Consider the following 20914-nt stretch of genomic DNA (forward strand, 5'->3'; position numbering starts at 1 on the left):
TTAAAACAAGGCTCTGACGATCCCAGCTGAGGTGCCAGATGTCAGAGGCTTTTTTTTTTTAACTTTTAAAAGCATTTTTTAAAAGGTAAAAAAGCTGGTCTGCTAGGCAAAAAATGGGGGGGGGGTCATTTGAGAGAGAGAGAGAGAGAAAGAAAGAGAGAGAGAGAAAGAAAGAGAAGGGAGGGAGGAAAAAGGAGAGGAAGGAAGGACTACAAACCTGGCACTAGACACAGCTTCAGAGGATAATCCAGGGCTGGAAGGGACCTGGAGGTCATCTAGTCCAATCCTGCTCCAGCAGGATATTGTTAGTGAGTTTCTGTCTTTTGATCCCCCAGTCACATAACCACACCCACCCAGTCCCATGACCACCCGCCAAGCCACGCCCACAGAACTGTTAGGAAAGAAATTTAGATTTCACCACTGGTTTCTTGCCTAGGAGACCTCCAAGGTCTATTCTATTCTATTCTATTCTATTCTATTCTATTCTATTCTATTCTATTCTATTCTATTCTATTCTATTCTATTCCTTTTTTAAAAAATAGTTTTTTTATTAAGCTTTTTACCTTTAAAAACAGGAAAAAAACAGGGACAAAAAGCACAGTAAAAAACATGGCAAACACAACAATACAATATATGCTATTTTTACAGCCTTCTGTATCGACATGCATATTCTCTATTTTTCTTCAATTCTTCTACTAAATACATATATTTACATTATACTTATTTACATACTCAGTACTATGAGATTAACAATGTTTAGTAACATATAGTTCTTTATTTCAGCGATATTAACTTAAATTTCCAATTCTTATTTTGATTTCTTATTTCTAACCATTCATACATTTTGTTCCACACTCTATAATAGTCCAACTCTTCTCTTCCCTTAATTTCCTTTGTCATTTTATCCATTTCGGCACATTGTAAAATTTTTCTAATCACTATTTCCTCTGATGGTAGGAGAAAACTTACATTTTTGTTTCCATCCTTGTGCAAGGGTGATCCTTGCTGCTGTTACTATGTGTAATATTAAGTATTAAGCAAAGTTTTCTCTATTTTTGGGTTTATTATTCCTAATAGAAAGAGCTCCGGTTTAAATTCTAACTTTTATAATGTAATTTCCTCCAACCTTCCCTTAATTTTATACCATTTTTTTTTAGGGCACATCCATCACATGTGGTAGTATGTTCCTAATTTATGGTCACATCTCCAACATTTGGGTGATAAATTTGGAAACATTTTGGGCAATCTTTCTGGTGCCAAATGCCAGCTATAGAACATTTTGTAGAAATTTTCTCTATATGCTACTGCCATTGTAAATTTATAATTTACCATAATTTGTCCCACTTTTCTAATTCTATATTGTGTCCAAAATTTCTTGCCAATCTAATCATTGTTTCTTTTACCGTTTCTTCTTCCATTCGATATCTTAATAGAAAGTTGTAGATTTCTGTAATCAATTTTTTTATCCTAAAAATAATTTACCATATTTTTTGGAGTATAAGACGCACCTTAGTTTTTGGGGAGGAAAATAAAAAAACGCTGATTGACATGTGATTGGCCTCCCTTCCCAGAGGTGAAAAAAAGCCTCTGAAGCTCCGTTTGGAGCTTTTTTCCTAAAGCTCCATTCGGAGTATAAGATGCACCCAGATTTTCACCCTCTTTTTTTGGGGAAAAGGGTGCGTCTTTTTTTCTTTTGTAAAAAGTTTTATTTCCATTTTCCAACAACCTATTCAATATACAGTCTCTTATCCAACATTAGTCATTAACTTTCATTTGTTACTTATTCGGACTTGCCCAGCTACCACTTCCTTCCTTAACAAACCTTTCCTCCTCCCTTCTCTACTTTCTTCTACTTTCTTCATCCTTCCTCTCCTTCGCTTTTCTACATCCTCTCCTCCTTCCCTACTCTTCTCTTCCACCCTTTCTAACCCTCTCTCTTTCCCCTTTCTTCTTCCTCTCCTTTCCTTTTTCTACCTCTCTCTTCCTACCTACTTTCTTCCTTCACTCTCCTCTCCTTTCCATTCCTTCTGAAATGGCAGCTGAGCAGCCCGATTTCATTTCAAATTATTTCTATTTCTTAATTACATATCTTTAATCATTCCTTTACATTGATCCTTCATCTCCCCCCCTCTCCCCCCTTCCCCTCCCTCCCCCCTCCCACCCCCCGAGACTTCCCAGAACAAAGTACAGGGTATAAAATTAACAATCATAAATTAAAATACAACATAAGTCAAATCCATAGTCACTCCTCTCTCTAAGACCTTAACTCCCCTTCCAGAAACAAAAAAGTACATTCTTCTTCCAGTCCATTATATATCAGTCCATTCCACTCCTAAAATCTTCAGAATCTTCCAATTAAATTAGTATTTCCAGTTCATCAATAAAATATATAGATTTTAATATCCAATCTTCATCAATTAACACCAAATATATATCAATCCATTCCACTCCTGAAGTCTTCAGAATCTTATAGTTTTTAATATCCAATCTTCATCGATCAAGACCAAAACGATATTCCATCTTCCAGTATTCATCAGAAATTCTTCTATAATATACCTTTCTTCCTTAAACAGTGTCCCAAATATAATTCATATTTCCAGCTTAAATTCTTAAATTTTTATCCAATCTCCAAAAATAAACAATATTCTATCTTCTCATATCTTTAATATCACTTACATAAATCAAATAACATTGCTAATATTAATATTTCTTCAATTTACCTTACATCTGTCAAATAACATTATTAAAATTATAACTTATATCCAAAATATATCAATTATAACAATTAAATTCTATTTAACCAAATACCAACATTACATCCATAAATTTTTCTATCTGTCCTCCAAAGGTTAAACAATATTCCATCTTCCCATTCCTTTATACCTCACATATATCAAATAGTAACACCTTATACCCAAAATAAGTCCGTTGTAAAAATTAAACCCTATATATATATATTTTTTAAAAAAAAATACCATCAAAATCACGTCTTAAGCATTCTCCTTCCCCTTGTCTTCTATCTTACACATTTCCTTACACATTTTCAATCTCCAAAAATATCACTTACATAAATCAAATAACATTGCAAATATTAATATTTCTTCAATTTACCTTACATCTATCAAATAACATTATTAAAATTATAACTTATATCCAAAATATATCAATCATAACAATTAAATTCTATTTAACCAAATACCATTACATCCATAAATTTTTCTATCTGTCCTCCAAAAGTTAAACAATATTCCATCTTCCCATTCCTTTATACCTCACATATATCAAATAGTAACACCTTATACCCAAAATAAGTCAGTTGTAAAAATTAAACCCTATATATATATATTAAAAAAAGAAAATACCATCAAAATCACATCTTAAGCATTCTCTTTCCCCTTGTCTTCTATCTTACACATTTTCTTACACATTTTTCACCATCTGCTCACCAATCAGCTTAACATCTAACAATAAAGAATTTCCAATCTTTAATATATTGGTGTAAAAATCTCTTGTTTAAAAACTTATTAAGAAAAGATAAGCCTCCAAAAGTTCCTATAAAAAAATAAAAAAATTCCATATTTGAAATGAAGAAGTTTGCAAGATTTTAATAGTTAGTTCTGTTTGCTTAAGAGCCATTCATAAACTGTAAAATCTACCAAAAAGAGGGAAAAAAATTCAATAAACTTTTCTTCTTAAACATTGTGATAAAGAAAAAGGTAAAAAGAGAAAAAAATCATTAACAATTGTTCATTCCATTTAAAAAAGTATCTTGTTATGTTCTTCTTCCTTTGTCCTTTTATAGTTTCACTTTCCTTTGTATATTGCAAACGCCATTTTAAATCCACTCAAGTTGAAAGTTAGTTCAAAGGAAAGCTATTTAAGAGCTGAAGTTAAAATTTATTACTTGCAAATTCTTGCTAGTCCTCCTACTTTGTTCTGTCTGTGTTGAGTTCTCTTTAGAAATAAATCTTGGCACAGAGATGGTTGCGGCTTCTCGTTCTGTATAAACAGAAGCACCCTGGGCACAGAGCTTCGTCAGGCTAAAGGGGAGCTCTCACCCTTCGATCCCCTGGTTAAATTCCAGGGGCTCCCGGGGAGCTCTACCCAAAACCTGACCACTCTTCCCTCCCCCTTCACCCGGGGGAGAGAATTCCAAACCGTTTGACAGCCCATTTACGCTGTCAGGGATGGTTTCACGAAACCCAGGGCAGACGATCCCAAAGGAACGTCCATGAAGCCTGCGTTGCCAACCGGAAGCCCAAGAGTGCGTCTTATACTCTGAAAAATACGGTATCTATTTTCAATTGTTCCTTATATATAAAATATTGTTCCTGATCTTTTGGGAATCTAGTTTTAGTTTGTAAGTAAGGCCACCATTCCAAATTTAATCTTTGCTTTTTCAAATCTTCTACTGATTCTCAAATCTTCTACTGATTCTCCTTTTTCGTCAAGTAGTTCTGCATATCTTACCATTTTGCTCAAATCTGTGGTGTTTGGATGTAATATTGTCTCCATTGTTGATAACCAAATTGGCACTTTTGTATAGTAATTCTTTTTAATTTTCTCCCAGACTTATGGGAGAGCATTTCTTAATATATGTCTTTGAAAATATGTGTGATATTTATTTTTCCCGTCCCAGAGGAAGCTTATGCCAGCCTATAAGAAGATCATGGCCTTCTATCATTAATATACATTATTTTGTAACTGGATCCAATCTTTGAGCCATGTTAAAGCTGCTGCCTGATAATAAAGCTCCCAATTTGGGAGACCAAAGCCACCCCTATTTCTACTATCTTTCAATAATTTGATGTGTGGTTTTTTTCCCTGACCAAATGAATTTTGATGTGATTTTATTTAATAGTTTGAAAAAGTTTTTTTCTAATTTAATCGGTACAGTTTGGAAAAGATAATTTGGGTAGTATATTAATCTTAATAGTTGAGATTCTGCCAATTTGCAATTTGGTCCAGTTTTCCAAACCTTTTTGAATTTGTTGTAACAGTGTATCATAATTGTCTTTTTTAATCATGGTGCACTTTACCGATAGCCATATTCCTAAATTTTTTTTTTTAACTCTCAAGATCCCCAGGAGACCTCCAAGGTCCCTTCCAGCTATTCTATTCCCATTCTACTCTCTTATTTCCCTTCAACTTTCAAAAGAACAAATTTGAGACACACTTAAATTCACATTGATCCTAACTAGAGAGCAGCATTTGAACATGAAAGAAGATTTATGCACAAATTGCCAAATGAGTTGCCATCATTATACTAAACAACACCAAAAGTAAACCAACATCACATCACATTATGTTGAAAGAATAATTAGAATTTTTTATTGGCCAAGTGTGATTGGACACAAGGAATTTGTCTTGGTGCATATGCTCTCAGTGTACATAAAAGAAAAGATACGTTCATCAAGGTACAACATTTACAACACAATTGATGATCAATATATCAATATAAATCATAAGGATTGCCAGCAACAAGTTATAGTCATACAGTCATAAGTGGAAAGAGATTGGTGATGGGAACTATGAAACGATTAATAGTAGTGCAGATTCAGTAAATAGTCTGACAGTGTTGAGGGAATTATTTGTTTAGCAGAGTGATGGCCTTCGGAAAAAAACTGTTCTTGTGTCTAGTTGTTCTGGTGTGCAGTGCTCTATAGCGTCGTTTTGAGTGTAGGAGTTGAAACAGTTTATGTCCAGGATGCGAGGGATCTGCAAATATTTTCACGGCCCTCTTCTTGATTCGTGCAGTATACAGGTCCTCAATGGAAGGCAGGTTGGTAGCAATTATTTTTTCTGCAGTTCTAACTATCCTCTGAAGTCTGTGTTTTTCTTGTTGGGTTGCAGAACCGAACCAGACAGTTATAGAGGTGCAAATGACAGACTCAATAATTCCTCTGTAGAATTGGATCAGCAGCTCCTTGGGCAGTTTGAGCTTACTGAGTTGGCGCAGAAAGAACATTCTTTGTTGTCCTTTTTTAATGTTTTTGATGTTAGCTGTCTATTTGAGATCTTGCGATATGATAAAACCCAGAAATTTGAAGGTTTCTACTGTTGATACTGTGTTGTCAAGTATTGTGAGAGGTGGAAGTATGGAAGGATTTTTCCTAAAGTCTACCACCATTTCTACGGTTTTGAGTGTGTTCAGTTCCAGATTGTTTTGGTTGCACCACAAGGCTAATCGTTCGACCTCTCGTCTATATGCGGATTCGTCATTGTCTCGAATGAGACCAATCACTGTTGGGTCATCTGCGAACTTCAGTAGCTTAACAGATGGATCATTGGAGATGCAGTCATTGGTATACAGAGAGAAGTGGGGAGAGCACACAGCCTTGGGGGGCCCCTGTGCTAATTGTACAGGTATTTGATGTGATCTTGCTTAGCTTAACCTGCTGCTTCCTGTTTGTTAGGAAGCTTGTGATCCACTTACAAGTCTGTTCCGGTACCTGTAGCTGGTTTAGCTTAGTTAGAAGAATGTCTGGAATGATGGTATTGAATGCTGAACTAAAGTCTACAAAAAGGACCCTTGCATAGGTCTTTGGAGACTCAAGATGTTGTAGGATGTAGTGCAGAGCCATATTAACAGCATCATCTGTTGATCTATTTGCTCGGTATGCAAATTGCAAGGGGTCTAACAGCGGATCCGTGATGGTTTTCAGGTAGGAAAGCACTAGCCTTTCAAAGGTTTTCATGACTACAGATGTTAAAGCAACTGGTCTGTAGTCATTCAGTTCCTTGATGGTGGGCTTCTTCGGCACTGGGATGATGGTAGAGCGTTTGAAGCAAGAAGGACATAGCACATCTCTAGTGATTTATTGAAAATATGGGTGAAGATGGGGGCCAATTGGTCAGCACAGACTTTTAAGCAAGAAGGAGTTATCTTGTCTGGGCCTGGAGCTTTTCCTGGCTTTTGTCTGTGAAATAGGTCCTGCACTTCCTTTTCTGTGATCACTAGGAGTTGTGAACCCAATGAAATGGGGTCAGTTGTAGGAGGCTTGGCTGTTGTTGGTGTAGCTTTTCAGAGTAGCTTCTTTTTGCTGCTCTTATCTCCCTTGTTAGTGCATTTCTGGCCTGATTGTACAGCATTTTATCACCTTTTCTGTAGGCTTCCTCTTTGGAATGTCGTAGCTGCTTAAGTTTAGGTGTAAACCAAGGTTTGTTGTTACTGTGTATTCGCAAGTTCCTTGTAGGTACACATAGGTCTTCACAGAAGCTGACATATGATGTTACAGTATCTGTGAGTTCATCCAGGTCTGCAGAGGTATCTTTAAAAATATTCCAATCAGTGCAGTCAAAACATGCCTGTAGCTTTAATTCTGATTCCTCCGTCCAGGTTTTCACTGATTTAATTATTGGTTTTGTGGCTTTAAGTCTTTGCCTGTAAGCAGGTAAAAGGTGAATCATGCAATGATCAGAGTGTCCTACACGTGGTAAAGCACGTGGTAAAGACCGATAGGCATCTTTTAGTGTTGTGTAGCAATGGTCTAGAGTATTCTTGCCTCTGGTGGGACAATTGACATGCTGAAAGTATTTTGGTAGCTCTTTCCTTAAGTTTGCCTTGTTTAGATCTCCCAAAACAATGGCCAGTGAATCAGGGTGTTTGGCTTCAGCCTCCATGATTTGGTCAGCTAGAGTTCATAATGCCTTGTTTACACAGGCTTGTGGTGGGACATAAACAGCAATTAGAAGAAATGAGGGGAAATAAGGGGATGGTTTTAAAATGATTTCAGAATCCTATCACTCCTAAGACAACTTTCAGTACCTTCTTTCCTATTGGGGATTAAGGCTGGCGTCATTAGCTCCTAATAATAAATAAGAAGCTAATGGCAAGGCATTACTATGTGTATTAAACAATCAACCATGAGAGGAGTGTGTCTATTCCAACAACAACATACAAAAGCTTGACTGAAGCCTTGAATGAGGAAGATCTTAGAAAAATCAGAAGGTGCATCATTCTCTCTTCAACATTTGTTGATGGACCAAGACATTTGATGAACAATGTCAAGTTGCCATAATGTATATACAGAAATATGGCAATGCTTCATTTCTCATTATTAATTTTAAAACCATAGTAATTTAATGGCAATCCACCTGTGGTCATTCTGTTTCTCTGCTTAGGTAAGGAAATATCTCAGAAAAGATGACCCAATGGGTCACAGTTGTCTAATCTATCAATATCACTGTGAGGATATAATGCATGGTCAATAGTCAAGAATTTTCTTAATTATTTGGTCCAAATGTCCATTTCAGTCCAGCAATTAATTTCAGCAAGGTATCACAGGAGTTGACAGCTTTGAATTATTTTAGCACTTTTCTGTAATTTGGATATATTCTTTACCAGTCACAATTTTAACTTGTCCATGCTTGATGCTATCCAACTGTAAAATTCCCTGGGTATTTGTAGGCTTCATCCCATTAGCTCCTGGGGATTTGGCCAAAGCATTTCAATTCCATTTATCATGCTTTATTGCTACTGTAGCCCATTTCTCTAGGCTAAGTTCCATAGCTGTACTAAAAATTCATACAGTATTTGTCAATAACTGAATTTTTATTTGTGATATTATTTGTTTCTGCAAGGGCACAAGAAGCAAGACTGATCTCTGAAAATACCCCTTCTGCTACGTGACTTTTTGGCTTATTGTTTCAACCAGGCACCACCTATTCAAGTTCATCTCTGCAAATGAAGAGCTCAGCAAACAAAAGTGAATAAATCTCGTGTTTGAGAATGTCATACAAGAATTGTTTGATCCTACTTTTTTAATCTCCAAAATAGAAGCACACACCCAACAGATGCAGCTTTAGAGGGTTAAGTTCATGAGGAGAAAATGGAAACATCTACACATAATAATTGTAGTGGCCAAAATTGTAGAACCCTTTTGGGAAAGGTGTATTTTTGAGGTTTGATGGCTAATAACTCAACTTTGTTTTGGAGTAGTACCATAAAATTATATATCAATAGAAAAATAATTTAATCAAGAATGTAATGCAATAACTTTTATGAAGGATTTGCTATTAGAATAGCAGTTATAAAGAAGAAAAATGAAACACATAGAAAAAATGAGATATGCAAAAATTATCACCATGTCAGTTAATACTTAGTTGGGTAACCTTTAGCATGAACCTTGCAACGTCTTCCCATGGAGTGAAGCAAGTCTTTTCGTTCTGCAGCTGTTCTAATGTGAAACCAAGATTGAAGGATTGCTTCTATTAACTGGGTTTTATTGCTAGGTCACTTTTGACTAACAAGTTTCTTGAGTCGGTTCCATAGATTTTCAATTGGGTGAAGGTCTGGGCTATTCCCAGGCCATTCCAGCAGTGGAATAGGATGATCTTGAAACCATTTTTTGCACAGAGCAGCAACATGACATGGAGCTGAATCCTGTTGAAATATAAATGTTTCATTGTCTTGGAAAAGATCAGGTGGCTTCAGTTTGGGCTCAAGTATTTCATTAACGTATTTTTGGCCATTTATATTCCCATTAATCACACAAATTCTGCCCACCCCTTTTGATGTCTTACAACCCCAGATCATAACACTGACTGGGTGTTTCACTGTACATGTCATGTAATCAGGATGCAAATCTTCTCCGATTCTTCTCCTTACATATTTTATGCCATCACGACCAAACAGATGGTCTCACCACTCCAAATAACACTGTCCCAAACCCAGATAACATGGGTTTTAGCACAATCTAGTCTTTTCAACCTTTGTTTGAGAGTTAAAAGTGGCTTTTTTCATGGAATTCTAGATTTTAGGCCAAATTCCTGCAGTCTGCACTGAACAGCCCTTGCACTCAACTTCACATTGCATTGCGCCATTTCATCTTGTATACACCCAGATTATTTTTTTCTCTTAAAATTTTCTATTTTTTTCTCTTCACAGTCTCTTAATTCTTCTATCATCACTTGCTGTTGTGCACCTTTTCCTGCCTTTACCAGTGTGGTTTTGTAGTGACTGAGTCACCTTATACCTCTTTAAAAATTTGAAATGCCACCTTTGGTTAAGTTCCCACCAATTTTTCTTCTAATTTCTTTATAACTGTGGCCTTGTTCACTTATTAATACTATTCTACATGCTTTCTGAGTGACCACTCAACTCTTTGTACCATTACTTTAATTTTATTATGTTTTACAAGCTCACTAAAGGAAAGAACACAAAAAACTCCCCAGCCAACTTGATAGTGATCACATAACACACTGACAAATGTCCTCTCAGTTTCAGTACATGACATCAATAACTGAATCCTACTGTGATCTGATTGGCTCATTGCCAAAACAAGATGACACCTGATTGGCTCTCTAAACACTCATGCTCATTGGCTACAATCAGATGAAGGAAAGCTACCTGATATCAACTTAAGCAAGTTGTGCTTCCTTTTTCTGGTTATTTGGCTATAACTTTTCATAGAATACAGATAATTGAACAAACTTTGTTGCATTACATTCTTGATTAAATTATCTTTCCGTTGATATATTCTTGTTGATATACTACTCCCCCCAAAAATGGTGTTATTAGCCATCAAACCTCAAAAAAACCTACACTTTTTCCAAAAGGTTTCCACAAGTTTGGCCACTACTGTAACACAAGAATTGTTTGATCCTAATTTTTTAATCTCCAAAATAGAAGCACACGCCCACAGATGCAGTTTTAGAAGATTAACTTCATGAGAAGAAAATGGAGACATCTACACATAATAAATTCTAATTGAAAATTTATCTACAAAGGTAGAGAAGTAAACAAGAAAGAGACACCCTTAGTTACAATTACCCTTAACAGAGATAAGTAATGGGCCTTTAGGTAGTGCACACCTTCTCCATTTGCATAAGCAGTGTGCATTCGTGCCCACCACTTGTGCAAATGCAACTACATACAAGCGTGCATCCTGCTGCTTGCACAGACCCATCTATCACTACCCAGTTGGTCCACAAAGCCAGAAAGGTTGAGGAACTCTGTCCAGGGTTACCAGGCATCTGAAGAAGCAAAGAAGGATGTGGGGGGAAAGGATACACTAACTGTTGAACTTTCTTGGCAACAATGACAAAAATTATTTAGGCCTTCATATATGCTTTCCCAGTATCTGAATTTGGTATTTTGCTATCACAATATTTTTCCAGCCAATCTTTGTTTTGAAGAACATACATTAGGGATGAGTCATGTGATCTACATACTGTCTGTTCACAAGGAGGAAAAGAAAAAAGTACTAAACAATACGCAAAAACTTGATTGTGTATTGTGAAATGAACAGTTGCAGATGGGTCAGGAATTTGATGGGATGGGATGGGATAGGATAGGATAGGAGGAAGGGACCTTGGAGGTTTTCTAGTCCAGCCCACTGCTCAAACAGGAGACCCGATACCAGCGTTGGCAAACCTTTTTGGCACAGAGTGCTGAAACAGGGGCGCGCACATGCACCTGCGTGTGCATGCCGGAAACCGGAAGAGCAGCCGCTTGGTGTACATGCACACGCTGGGAAGATGATCTTCTAGTTTCCAGAATGAGCATGCATGTGTACTGGCCACCTGGTTTTCCAGTTTCTACATGCGCGAAGACCAGCTGGCCAGTGCACATGCATGCACCGGAAACCAGATCACCTTCCCAGCTGCTCTTCCGGTTTCTGGCACTCCAGCGCACATGAAGACCAGCTGGCTGGCGTGCTAGAACCCAGCAACAAGCGGCGGCTCGTGTGCCTGGAGAGATGGCTCTGCATGTCACTTCCGGCACGCGTGCTATCGTCACGGCCCTATATCATTTCAGACAGATGGTTGTCCAATCTCTTCTTAAAAACTTCCAGTGATGCATCACCACAATTTCTGGAGGCCAGCTGTTCCACTGGTTAATTGTCCTGACTGTTAGGAAGTTTCCCCTTAACTCCAGGTTGCTTCTCTCTTTGATTAGTTTCCAACCATTGTTTCTTGTCCTGCCTTCTGGTGTTTTGGAGAATAATTTGACCACCCTCTTCTTTGTGGCAGCCCCTCAAATACTGGAATACTGCCATCAGGGCACCCACTATCCTTCTTTTCTCTAGACCAGCCAAGTCAAATCCTGCAACCGTTCATGTTTTAGTCTCCAGGCCTTTGATCATCTTAGTTGCTCTTCTCTGAACTTTTATCAGAACCATCAATGTGCCCTTTGATAAATACCTAGATAAAGTGTAATTTGCTTAGGGGGCGTGGCCATGACCGTGGTGGGGTAAGGACCTTTCCTTCACTTCACAGGGCTTATTAATGAAGATTTATGAGGATTTATGTGTTTGGAATGCACCGTTACGGATGAACGTTAATAAATCGTGAAGTGAAAGTGTTAACAGCCCAGCAGACTGAATTTAAAACCGGTAGGTCATCTGAAACTGTTTGAATTAAGGAGTTTTTACAGCGTGGGGGTGACCAGCCGACTGGCAGACACGATAAGTTTGGAATAAATTGCTGTCTTTTGCTCTTCCTATTATAACTATCGTGTTCTGTGTTTTACTGCTGAGGTCAAGGAGTGAATATTAAAGATTGAATTTGTCAATGAGAAGAATTTAATTGAAGATTAAATTGATCTTTTGTGTTGGAAACTTGACCGGAGCAGCAGCAGGATTTTACTGGGCGTTGTCTTCTGACGGACAATTTTTTTTTTGAGAGGAAATTAACAGCTTGTTTATGTGCTTTTATGATCACAGATAATAATAATAATAATAATAATAATAATAATAATAATAATAATAATAATAATAATAATAATAATAATAATAATAATAATAATAATAATTTAATTTGTATACCGCCCTTCTCCCGAAGGACTCAGGGCGGTGAACAGGAAGATAAAATATAAATACACACAGTAATTAAAAACATCCCTTAAAAAACTAATTCAAATGCCCAAAAATGTTAAAAAACATACTCCCCCGTAAAATAACAAAATTTTAAAAACCCATCCAATAAAAATAAAAATCAGGCTAGTCCAGCCATACGAAATAAATAAGTTTTAAGTTCGCGGCGAAAGGTCCTAAGGTCAGGTAATTGTCGAAGTCCGAGGGGAAGTTCATTCCACAGGGTGAGCTCCCACAGAGAAGGCCCTCCTGGGGCCGCCAGTCGACACTGTTTGGCTGACGGCACCCTGAGGAGTCCCTCTCTGTGGGAGCGTACCGGACGATGGGAGATAGAAGCCGGCAGTAGGCAGTCCCGTAGATAGCCCGGTCCTAAGCCATGGAGCGCTTTAAAGGTGGTAACCAATACCTTGAAGCGCACCCGGAAAACTACAGGTAGCCAGTGCAGTCTGCGCAGGATAGGTGTTATGTGGGAGCTCCGAGACGCTCCCTCAATAACCCGCGCAGCCGCATTCTGAACTAGCTGAAGTCTCCGGGTGCTCTTCAAGGGGAACCCCATGTAGAGAGCATTGCAGTAGTCCAGGCGAGAGGTAACGAGAGCATGAGTGACTGTGCATAAGATAACAAAAGAGGATTTTTCCCCGAAGTTTAAGTTGGAATGAAGCAGTAAATTTCTTATTTTTTTTCTTTTTCCTTTGCTGACGTGGAGAAAAAATGGCGCTGATTATTGTTTAAAAGCTGTGAGTTATCTGTGCTCTTTGTGGAGTGACTATGAGTCACAAGCTACTGAGAGATAAATTTTCGAGTGCAAAATAAGCCGCTTCGGCTTCAATTAAAAAACTGCTGTCCCTTGATCTTCATTAAGACCCTCTGCAAAAGTGGTTTGAAATACTAGTTTGAAAACTTTTAAACTTTTTAAAATGACTCAACAACCTTCAGAAACGCAGCAAGTTGCTGCAGCTTTAAATAAAATTGGGGAAAAAATAGCAGGACTATCGGAGCGTATGGATAATATGACATTGGAAATGACATTGGAAATGAAAAAAATGAAACAAGAAATGAATGAAAATTTTGCAAAGCAAAGAGAGGAAATGACAATTATTAAAGATGAACTTGAGCAGATCCATGTACATGAGGCAAAAGTGGATCGGCAAATTGGTGAAATATTTTACAAAAATGAGCAGCAAGACAAGAGAATTTGTCTCCTGGAAGAAGAGATGAGGAAATATAATTTGGTTATCCGAGGGATTCCAGAAGAAAAGGTAGATAATTTGAAACAGCGGGTTTTAAAATGGATTAATGATCTTGACACGCAACTTACGTTTACAATAGCAGATCTGGCAAGTGTTTTTAGAATTGGATATAGAAGGCAAAATGGCTCCAACAGGAATGTGCTTGTCAGGTTCGCAAATCTTGGTGATAAGCTGGAAGTTATGGCCAAGGGCCGGTTTAGCTCACGCTGGTAAAAGCCTGTTATTAAGAACACAGTAGCCTGCAATTACTGCAGGTTCGAGCCCGGCCCAAGGTTGACTCAGCCTTCCATCCTTTATAAGGTAGGTAAAATGAGGACCCAGATTGTTGGGGGGGCAATAAGTTGACTTTGTAAAAATATACAAATAGAATGAGACTATTGCCTTATACATTGTAAGCCGCCCTGAGTCTTCGGAGAAGGGCGGGGTATAAATGTAAACAAAAACAAAAAAAAAGGTGAGAGAGATGGGAGATGCTTTGAAGTTTGAAGGGAAGACTATTCAAGTCTTCCCGGATATATCAAGAGAAGAAAGGGCATGGAGATTTTTTCTAAAACCAATTACAAAGGTTTTGAGAGATAATGGAATTAAATATAACTGGAGGCCACCACAACAATTGAAATTTTTTTATAAAGGAAGGATGCGTACAATTACCCCAGACATAGATGCAATATTATATTTACGGGAGCTTGGACTGATCAAGGTGGAGGATCTAATGGAGATAAAAGATCAAATGCTTAAGATGGGTGGAATATACGTGGAAACATCAACCCTAGAAGAAGAAAAAGGGGCTATTGGGGGGCAAGACCCTAAAGGGTTAAAGAGGAAAGAAATATCACCTGTGTTGGTTGAACAGAAGAAAAGTCGTGAGGATACAGTAGGAGAAGAAGCAGATAAGAGTCTTGGAAAATACAAAGCCGAATGCGGGCGAGAGCCATCACTTTCTTTTTTCTTGAGTGATGAATTTAAATAGACAGCCCGAAAGAAGTGGCCCGGACATTGGCAGTCCCCTCTCCCCCATTCTCTTTATAGAGGCAAAACCGACGAGGATGTGGGGGAAGAAGATTGTTTGTATTTTATTGTTTGTTTTGTCTTTTGTCTTTTTCTGCTTTTTTTATTGTTTTCTTTATGCTAAATGTTGGTTATATGGGAGTTTAATGTTGGGTTTTGGGCACAGAAAGGAAGAGGCGGGGATAGGATTGAAAAATTTGCAGTTTAAATGGGAGTCATAAAAATAATGTCATGGAATGTGAAGGGTACAGGGAATAAGATTAAAAGAAGAAGATTGGAATTTAAGATTAAAAGAGATTTACCAGATATTTTATTTCTACAAGAAACCCATTAGAAATCTGAAGATTCAAATAGAATGTATATAAAAGGTATGCAAATATATGAAAAAGCATTTGGAACTTCAAAAGCCAGAGGAATTGCAACATTGATCTCAGATAGGGTGTATTTTGAAAAACATCAGGTAATTTTGGATGAGGATGGAAGATATGTAATAATTGTTGGAAATCTTAATGAGGAAAAAGTGACACTTGTTAATTTATATTTACCGAATGAGAAACAAAGAGAATTTCTTGAAAAATAACAAAATTTTGGAGAATGAAAGTGTAGGAAAGTAATTGTGGCTGGGGATTTTAATTTAATCAGAGATAAAATAGATAGTACTAACCCCACCCGCTGTGGAGGAGCAAATAAAATGGGGATTTTAAATACGTGGATGCTTCAAATGGCGTGGTGGATGTGTGAGAGAGGTCAAAGGAATTGAAAGAGTATATACTTTTTCTCTAAGATATATAATACATATTCTAGAATTGATTATATTTTTCTTTCTAAAGATTTGCTGAACAATGTGGATAAGGTAGATGTGGAATTTTAAAGATTCTGATCATGCAGAAGTTATGGTGGATTTAGATTTTAATTTTGAGAAAAAGAAGTTATTGGAGATATGAGGAGAAACTGTATAAAATGAAAAGGATAAAAATGGATACTTAAAAATTGGAGGAAATTTGGAGACTAAATGATAACGGGGAGGTTAAATTTGAAATTGTTTGGGATGCGATGAAATTGGTGTTTAGAGGGGAGAGTATTAAATTATCAAGTAGGAAATATAAAAATTATAAAATTAAAATGGAAAGGGATAAAAATCAGATTAAAGAATTGGAAAATCAATTTTTGCTTACTAAAAAAAAAAATTCTTCAGGAGCTTAATATGTTAAGAAATAAAATGATAGAAGAGGATACAGAGTTGGTAAAAAGAAATTTGAGATATTTAAATAGGAATTTTTTTGAATTTAGTAACAGAAACTCTAAGTTATTGGCAAAGATGGCGAAAAATAAAAGAGAGAAGAGAGAAATTGGAGCTTTGATAGATGATAGAGGTATAAAATGTTACAAAAAATTAGAGAAATGTGAAGTGGTTAGAAACTTTTTTCAGAATCTATATTCAAAGAAACCAGTTAATCGGGGAAAATTGCAACGTTATTTAGAAAAAGATGTGGTGAAAATTGATCAAACATATAAGGAATTGATGGAAGAAGATATAACACAAGATGAGATTAATGGAGTTATACAAAAAATAAAATTAGGGAAAGCTCCAGGTGAGGATGGATTACCTGCTGAGTTTTATAAAGAATTTAAAGAATTAATAATACCAAGATTGCAAAAATTATTTAATGGAATATTACATGGTGGAGAAGTACCTTCGTCATGGAATAGAACGGTGATATCCCTAATTCCTAAGCCAGATAAAGATTTAGAAAGGATTGAGTCCTATCGGCCCATTTCTTTAATTAATCAGGATGCAAAGATATTTACTGCTATTATAAGTAATAGATTAAATAGATTTATAGATAGATATATAAGTTACAACCAAGTAGGTTTCGTGAAGGGCAGATATATGAGTGATATTGTTAGAAGAGTATTAAATATTATAGATGTAGCTGAACATAATGGTGATAAAATTGGTATAGTATCATTGGACATTTTTAAAGCTTTTGATTCCGTACAATGGGAAGCTATTAAAGTAATTGTGGAGGCTTTAGGCTTTGGTAACAAGTTTATACATGTTATTTCAAAATTGTATCAAAGTAGTGCAAGAGTGAAGGTGAATGGAATATTAACTGAAGAGATAAAATTAGAAGCAGGTACGAGACAAGGATGTCCCTTGTCCCCAACATTATTTTTATTGGCTATGGAAATCCTGACAAAAATGATAGAAAAAGATGAAGAATTAGAAGGATATAAGGGGTATAAGATAAATTTGTATGCGGATGATACTTTAATTATTTTGAAAAATATAGAGAAAGACCTGAAAAAGATATATAAGCATTTGAAAGAATTTGAGGAAATGACAGGTCTGAAAGTAAATTGGTCAAAATCAGAATTATTGATGGATAGTAATGGTAATGAGCGCGAGAATATGCAAGAGCAATTTGGGATAAGGATTAAAAATACATTGAAATATTTGGGTATAGTACTCTCACTCAAGGTTAAAGAATTGAAAAAACTTAATTATGATGTGGTGATCAATAAAATTGAGAAGAAGATAGATAAATATAAAATGTTAAAGTTGTCTTGGTTTGGTAGAATTGCAATGTGTAAGATGATGTTGCTGCCCAAGTTTAACTTTTTATTTGAGATGCTACCGCTAAATTTGACAGAGAAAGATATTGAAGGATATCAGAAAAAATTGGACAAATTTTGCAATGGTGGGAAAAGACCTAGATTAGTGAAAAAAATGTGGTATCAAAATCAAAAGGAAGGTGGATTAGGAATCCCCAAATTATTTAATTATTACTGTGCATATGGTATCCGGATAGTGGTAAAAATATTTAAAGGTGAGGATAACTATTGGAGAGACTTAGAGTTAAGGGATATAGAGAAATTTGGATCAAGGTGGTTTTTAGATAAAGCAAACTTAAAATGTGTAATTAGAAGTTATTGGTTAAAGGGATTAAGTAAAATGTGGAATAAATTTGTTAAAATTTTAATTCCGGATATAATCTTTTGGGGAAGACAATTGGAAATTGGCGATTAAAAATAATATAAGCGTAATGAAGTGATTAAAGAGGAAAATATAGAAACTATTAGAGATTGGATAAAAGTTTTGGAAAATGAAAGGAGGAATAAAGAAATTATTGAAAATTAGGGTTAAGTTGGTTTGAAAAAATACAGATAGAAAAATGGACAAAAAAATTAAGGGAAAACTATTCGATAAATAGATGTGAAACTGAATTTGAATATTTAGTATCTCGGATTATGAAAGATGAAATTGGGCTAAAGGGACTCGTTAGTAGGGTTTATAAGATTATAAATTCTGATGAAAAATTACAAAGAGTGATGAGGACAAATTGGGAAAAAGATCTTAATATTGAAATACCAGAGTCAGATTGGAATGTGAATTGGAATAGTAGAATTATGAGAACTTTATCTATAAGGATTAAAGAGCATAATTATAAAGTTGTTTGAAATGGTATTTGACTCCAGTAAGATTGTCACAAATGGATAAAAAATTAGTAAAAATGTTGGAGATGTGAGATGGAATCGGGGACTTATGAACATATGTGGTATAAATGTGATAAGGTTAAAAAGTTTTGGCAACAATTGGAGAAAATGATATTTGAAATGATGGGGAAAGTAATAATATTAAGAGTGGAAACTATATTATTGTTGGTAATTAAGGAAATAGAATTAACAAAATATGAAAAAGAATTGATTAGAATTATGATTATAATAGGTAGAATTATAATAGCTAGATATTGGAAACTAGATGTGATTTTTAGAATAGAAGAGTGGAATTCTGAAATGTGGAAATTAGCCTTAAATGATAAAATGACATGTGATATTAAAATTAGAAGTGGTGTGTATAAAGAAGATATTTTCTGGAAGACTTGGAAACCATTCGTGGACTATGCGCTTGGAACATTGGACGCCTCGGTACCTGTACCTCGAGAACGTGGATTTTGGCAATCATGAGGATATATCCGAAGACCCAAATCTTCCTTTTTTTTTATGTATAGCACAAGGGTGGAAATGTATTTTCTTTTTTGTTTGTTTGTTTGTTTGTAATGTTAAAATTTTTTAAAAAATAAAATAAAAACTAAAAAGTGTAATTTGCTTACAATGGCTAAGTTTTCATTTTGTGCAAATCCATGGTTTGTTTAACCAGTTTATAGAATTTACACATCAGCCATTTGAAAATTGGTTTTCCATCACACTTCAAACAGCAACTTGTGTTTGCCACAGATACCTTTTTAAAGTACCCAGTTAAACTGTGAATCAGTTTGAATAACTCAAGAGGCACAAAAGCAGTGGACCCTGGACAAGGTGGTGTCTTTTATAAAGGGATGGAGATGTGGGTTTTTTTTAAATAAAAACAAAGGTGTTCTATAACTGCAAAAGTTAGTCTATATGGAGTGTTTCCTATTACCTCTATCCTACAGGTGAAACTCGAAAAATTAGAATAACTTGCAAAAGTTCATTTATTTCAGTAATGCAACTTAAAAGATGAAACGAATATATGAGATAGACTCATTATATGCAAAGTGAGATAGTTCACGCCTTGATTTGTCATAATTTTGATGATTATGGCTGACAACTCATGAAAACCCCAAATTCACAATCTCAGAAAATTAGAATATTGTGAAAAGGTTCAATATTCTAGGCTCAAAGTGTCCCACTCTAATTAGATAATTAAGCCATGACAACTGCAAATGGTTCCTGAGCCTTTAAATGGTCTCCCAGTCTGGTTCAGCAGGAATCCCAATCATGGGAAAGACTGCTGACCTGACAGTTATGCAGAAAACCACCATTGACACCCTCCATAAGGAGGGAAAGCCTCAAAAGGTAATTGCAAAAGAAGTTGGATGGTCCCAAATCAAAGCACATTAATAGAAAGTTATGTGGAAGGGAAAAGTGAACCTTTTGAATCTTTTCACAATATTCTAATTTTCTGAGATTTTGAATGTGGGGTTTTCATCTCATATATTAGTTTCACCTTTTAAGTTGCATTACTGAAATAAATGAACTTTTGCACGATATTTTAATTTTTCGAGTTTCACCTGTATATACTTTTTCTAGTTCTATTGCTTCTGTGCTATTATTCTGATAATGAAAATTATCTCCATATATTATTACTATTGCTATTATAATTACCTCTCTGTTATTATAAGTAGCTCTAACTTTTATATACCAATGTTTCCTTTTTGCAGACCTTTTCTCTGGGATTTATTTATTTATTTGTCAAACACAACAATATATATAAGTATAAGCATGAAATAACCATACGAATTGGATACAATCAAGGGAACATTAGGACAGGAATGGTAGGCACGCTGGTGCTCTTATGCACGCCCCTTACAGACCTCTTAGGAATGGGGTGAGGTCAATAGTAGATAGTCTTTGGTTAAAGCTTTGGGGATTTTGGGAAGAGACCACAGAGTCAGGTAGTGCATTCCATGCATTAACAACTCTGTTACTGAAATCATATTTTCTACAATCAAGATTGGAGCAGTTAACATTAAGCTTAAATCTATTGTGTGCTTGTGTATTGTTGCGATTGAAGCTGAAGTAGTCTTCGACTGGAAGGACATTGTAGCAGATGATTTTATGAGTTATACTCAGGTTCTAAACCCAGGATTTCAAGTCTGGTGGCATAAGGTATTTTGTTGTGATCAGAGGAGTGGAGAACTCTTCTTGTAAAATATTTCTGGACACGCTCAATTGTATTAATGTCCGAACTGAGGTGTGGGTTCCAGACAGGCGAGCTGTATTCAAGAACTGGTCTAGCAAATGTTTTGTAAGCTCTGTTTAGTAATGTAATCTTTCTGGAGAAGAAGTTATGCA

General features: G+C 35.9%; 1 protein-coding gene across 1 annotated transcript in view; it reads left to right on the forward strand.

The window, feature by feature from the left end:
- Positions 1–8745, forward strand: part of MSLN (mesothelin) — a 77910-nt gene extending 69165 nt beyond the window's left edge. Inside the window, exon 13 of the mRNA XM_058157222.1 lies at positions 8584–8745. Coding sequence (XP_058013205.1) covers positions 8584–8603 — 20 coding nt within the window. The 3' untranslated portion in view covers positions 8604–8745. The remainder of the gene's footprint in view (positions 1–8583) is intronic.
- The last annotated feature ends 12169 nt before the right edge of the window (positions 8746–20914 follow it).

This window comes from Ahaetulla prasina, chromosome 14 (genome assembly GCF_028640845.1).
Source record: "Ahaetulla prasina isolate Xishuangbanna chromosome 14, ASM2864084v1, whole genome shotgun sequence".
In the NCBI taxonomy this organism is placed as follows: domain Eukaryota; kingdom Metazoa; phylum Chordata; class Lepidosauria; order Squamata; family Colubridae; genus Ahaetulla; species Ahaetulla prasina.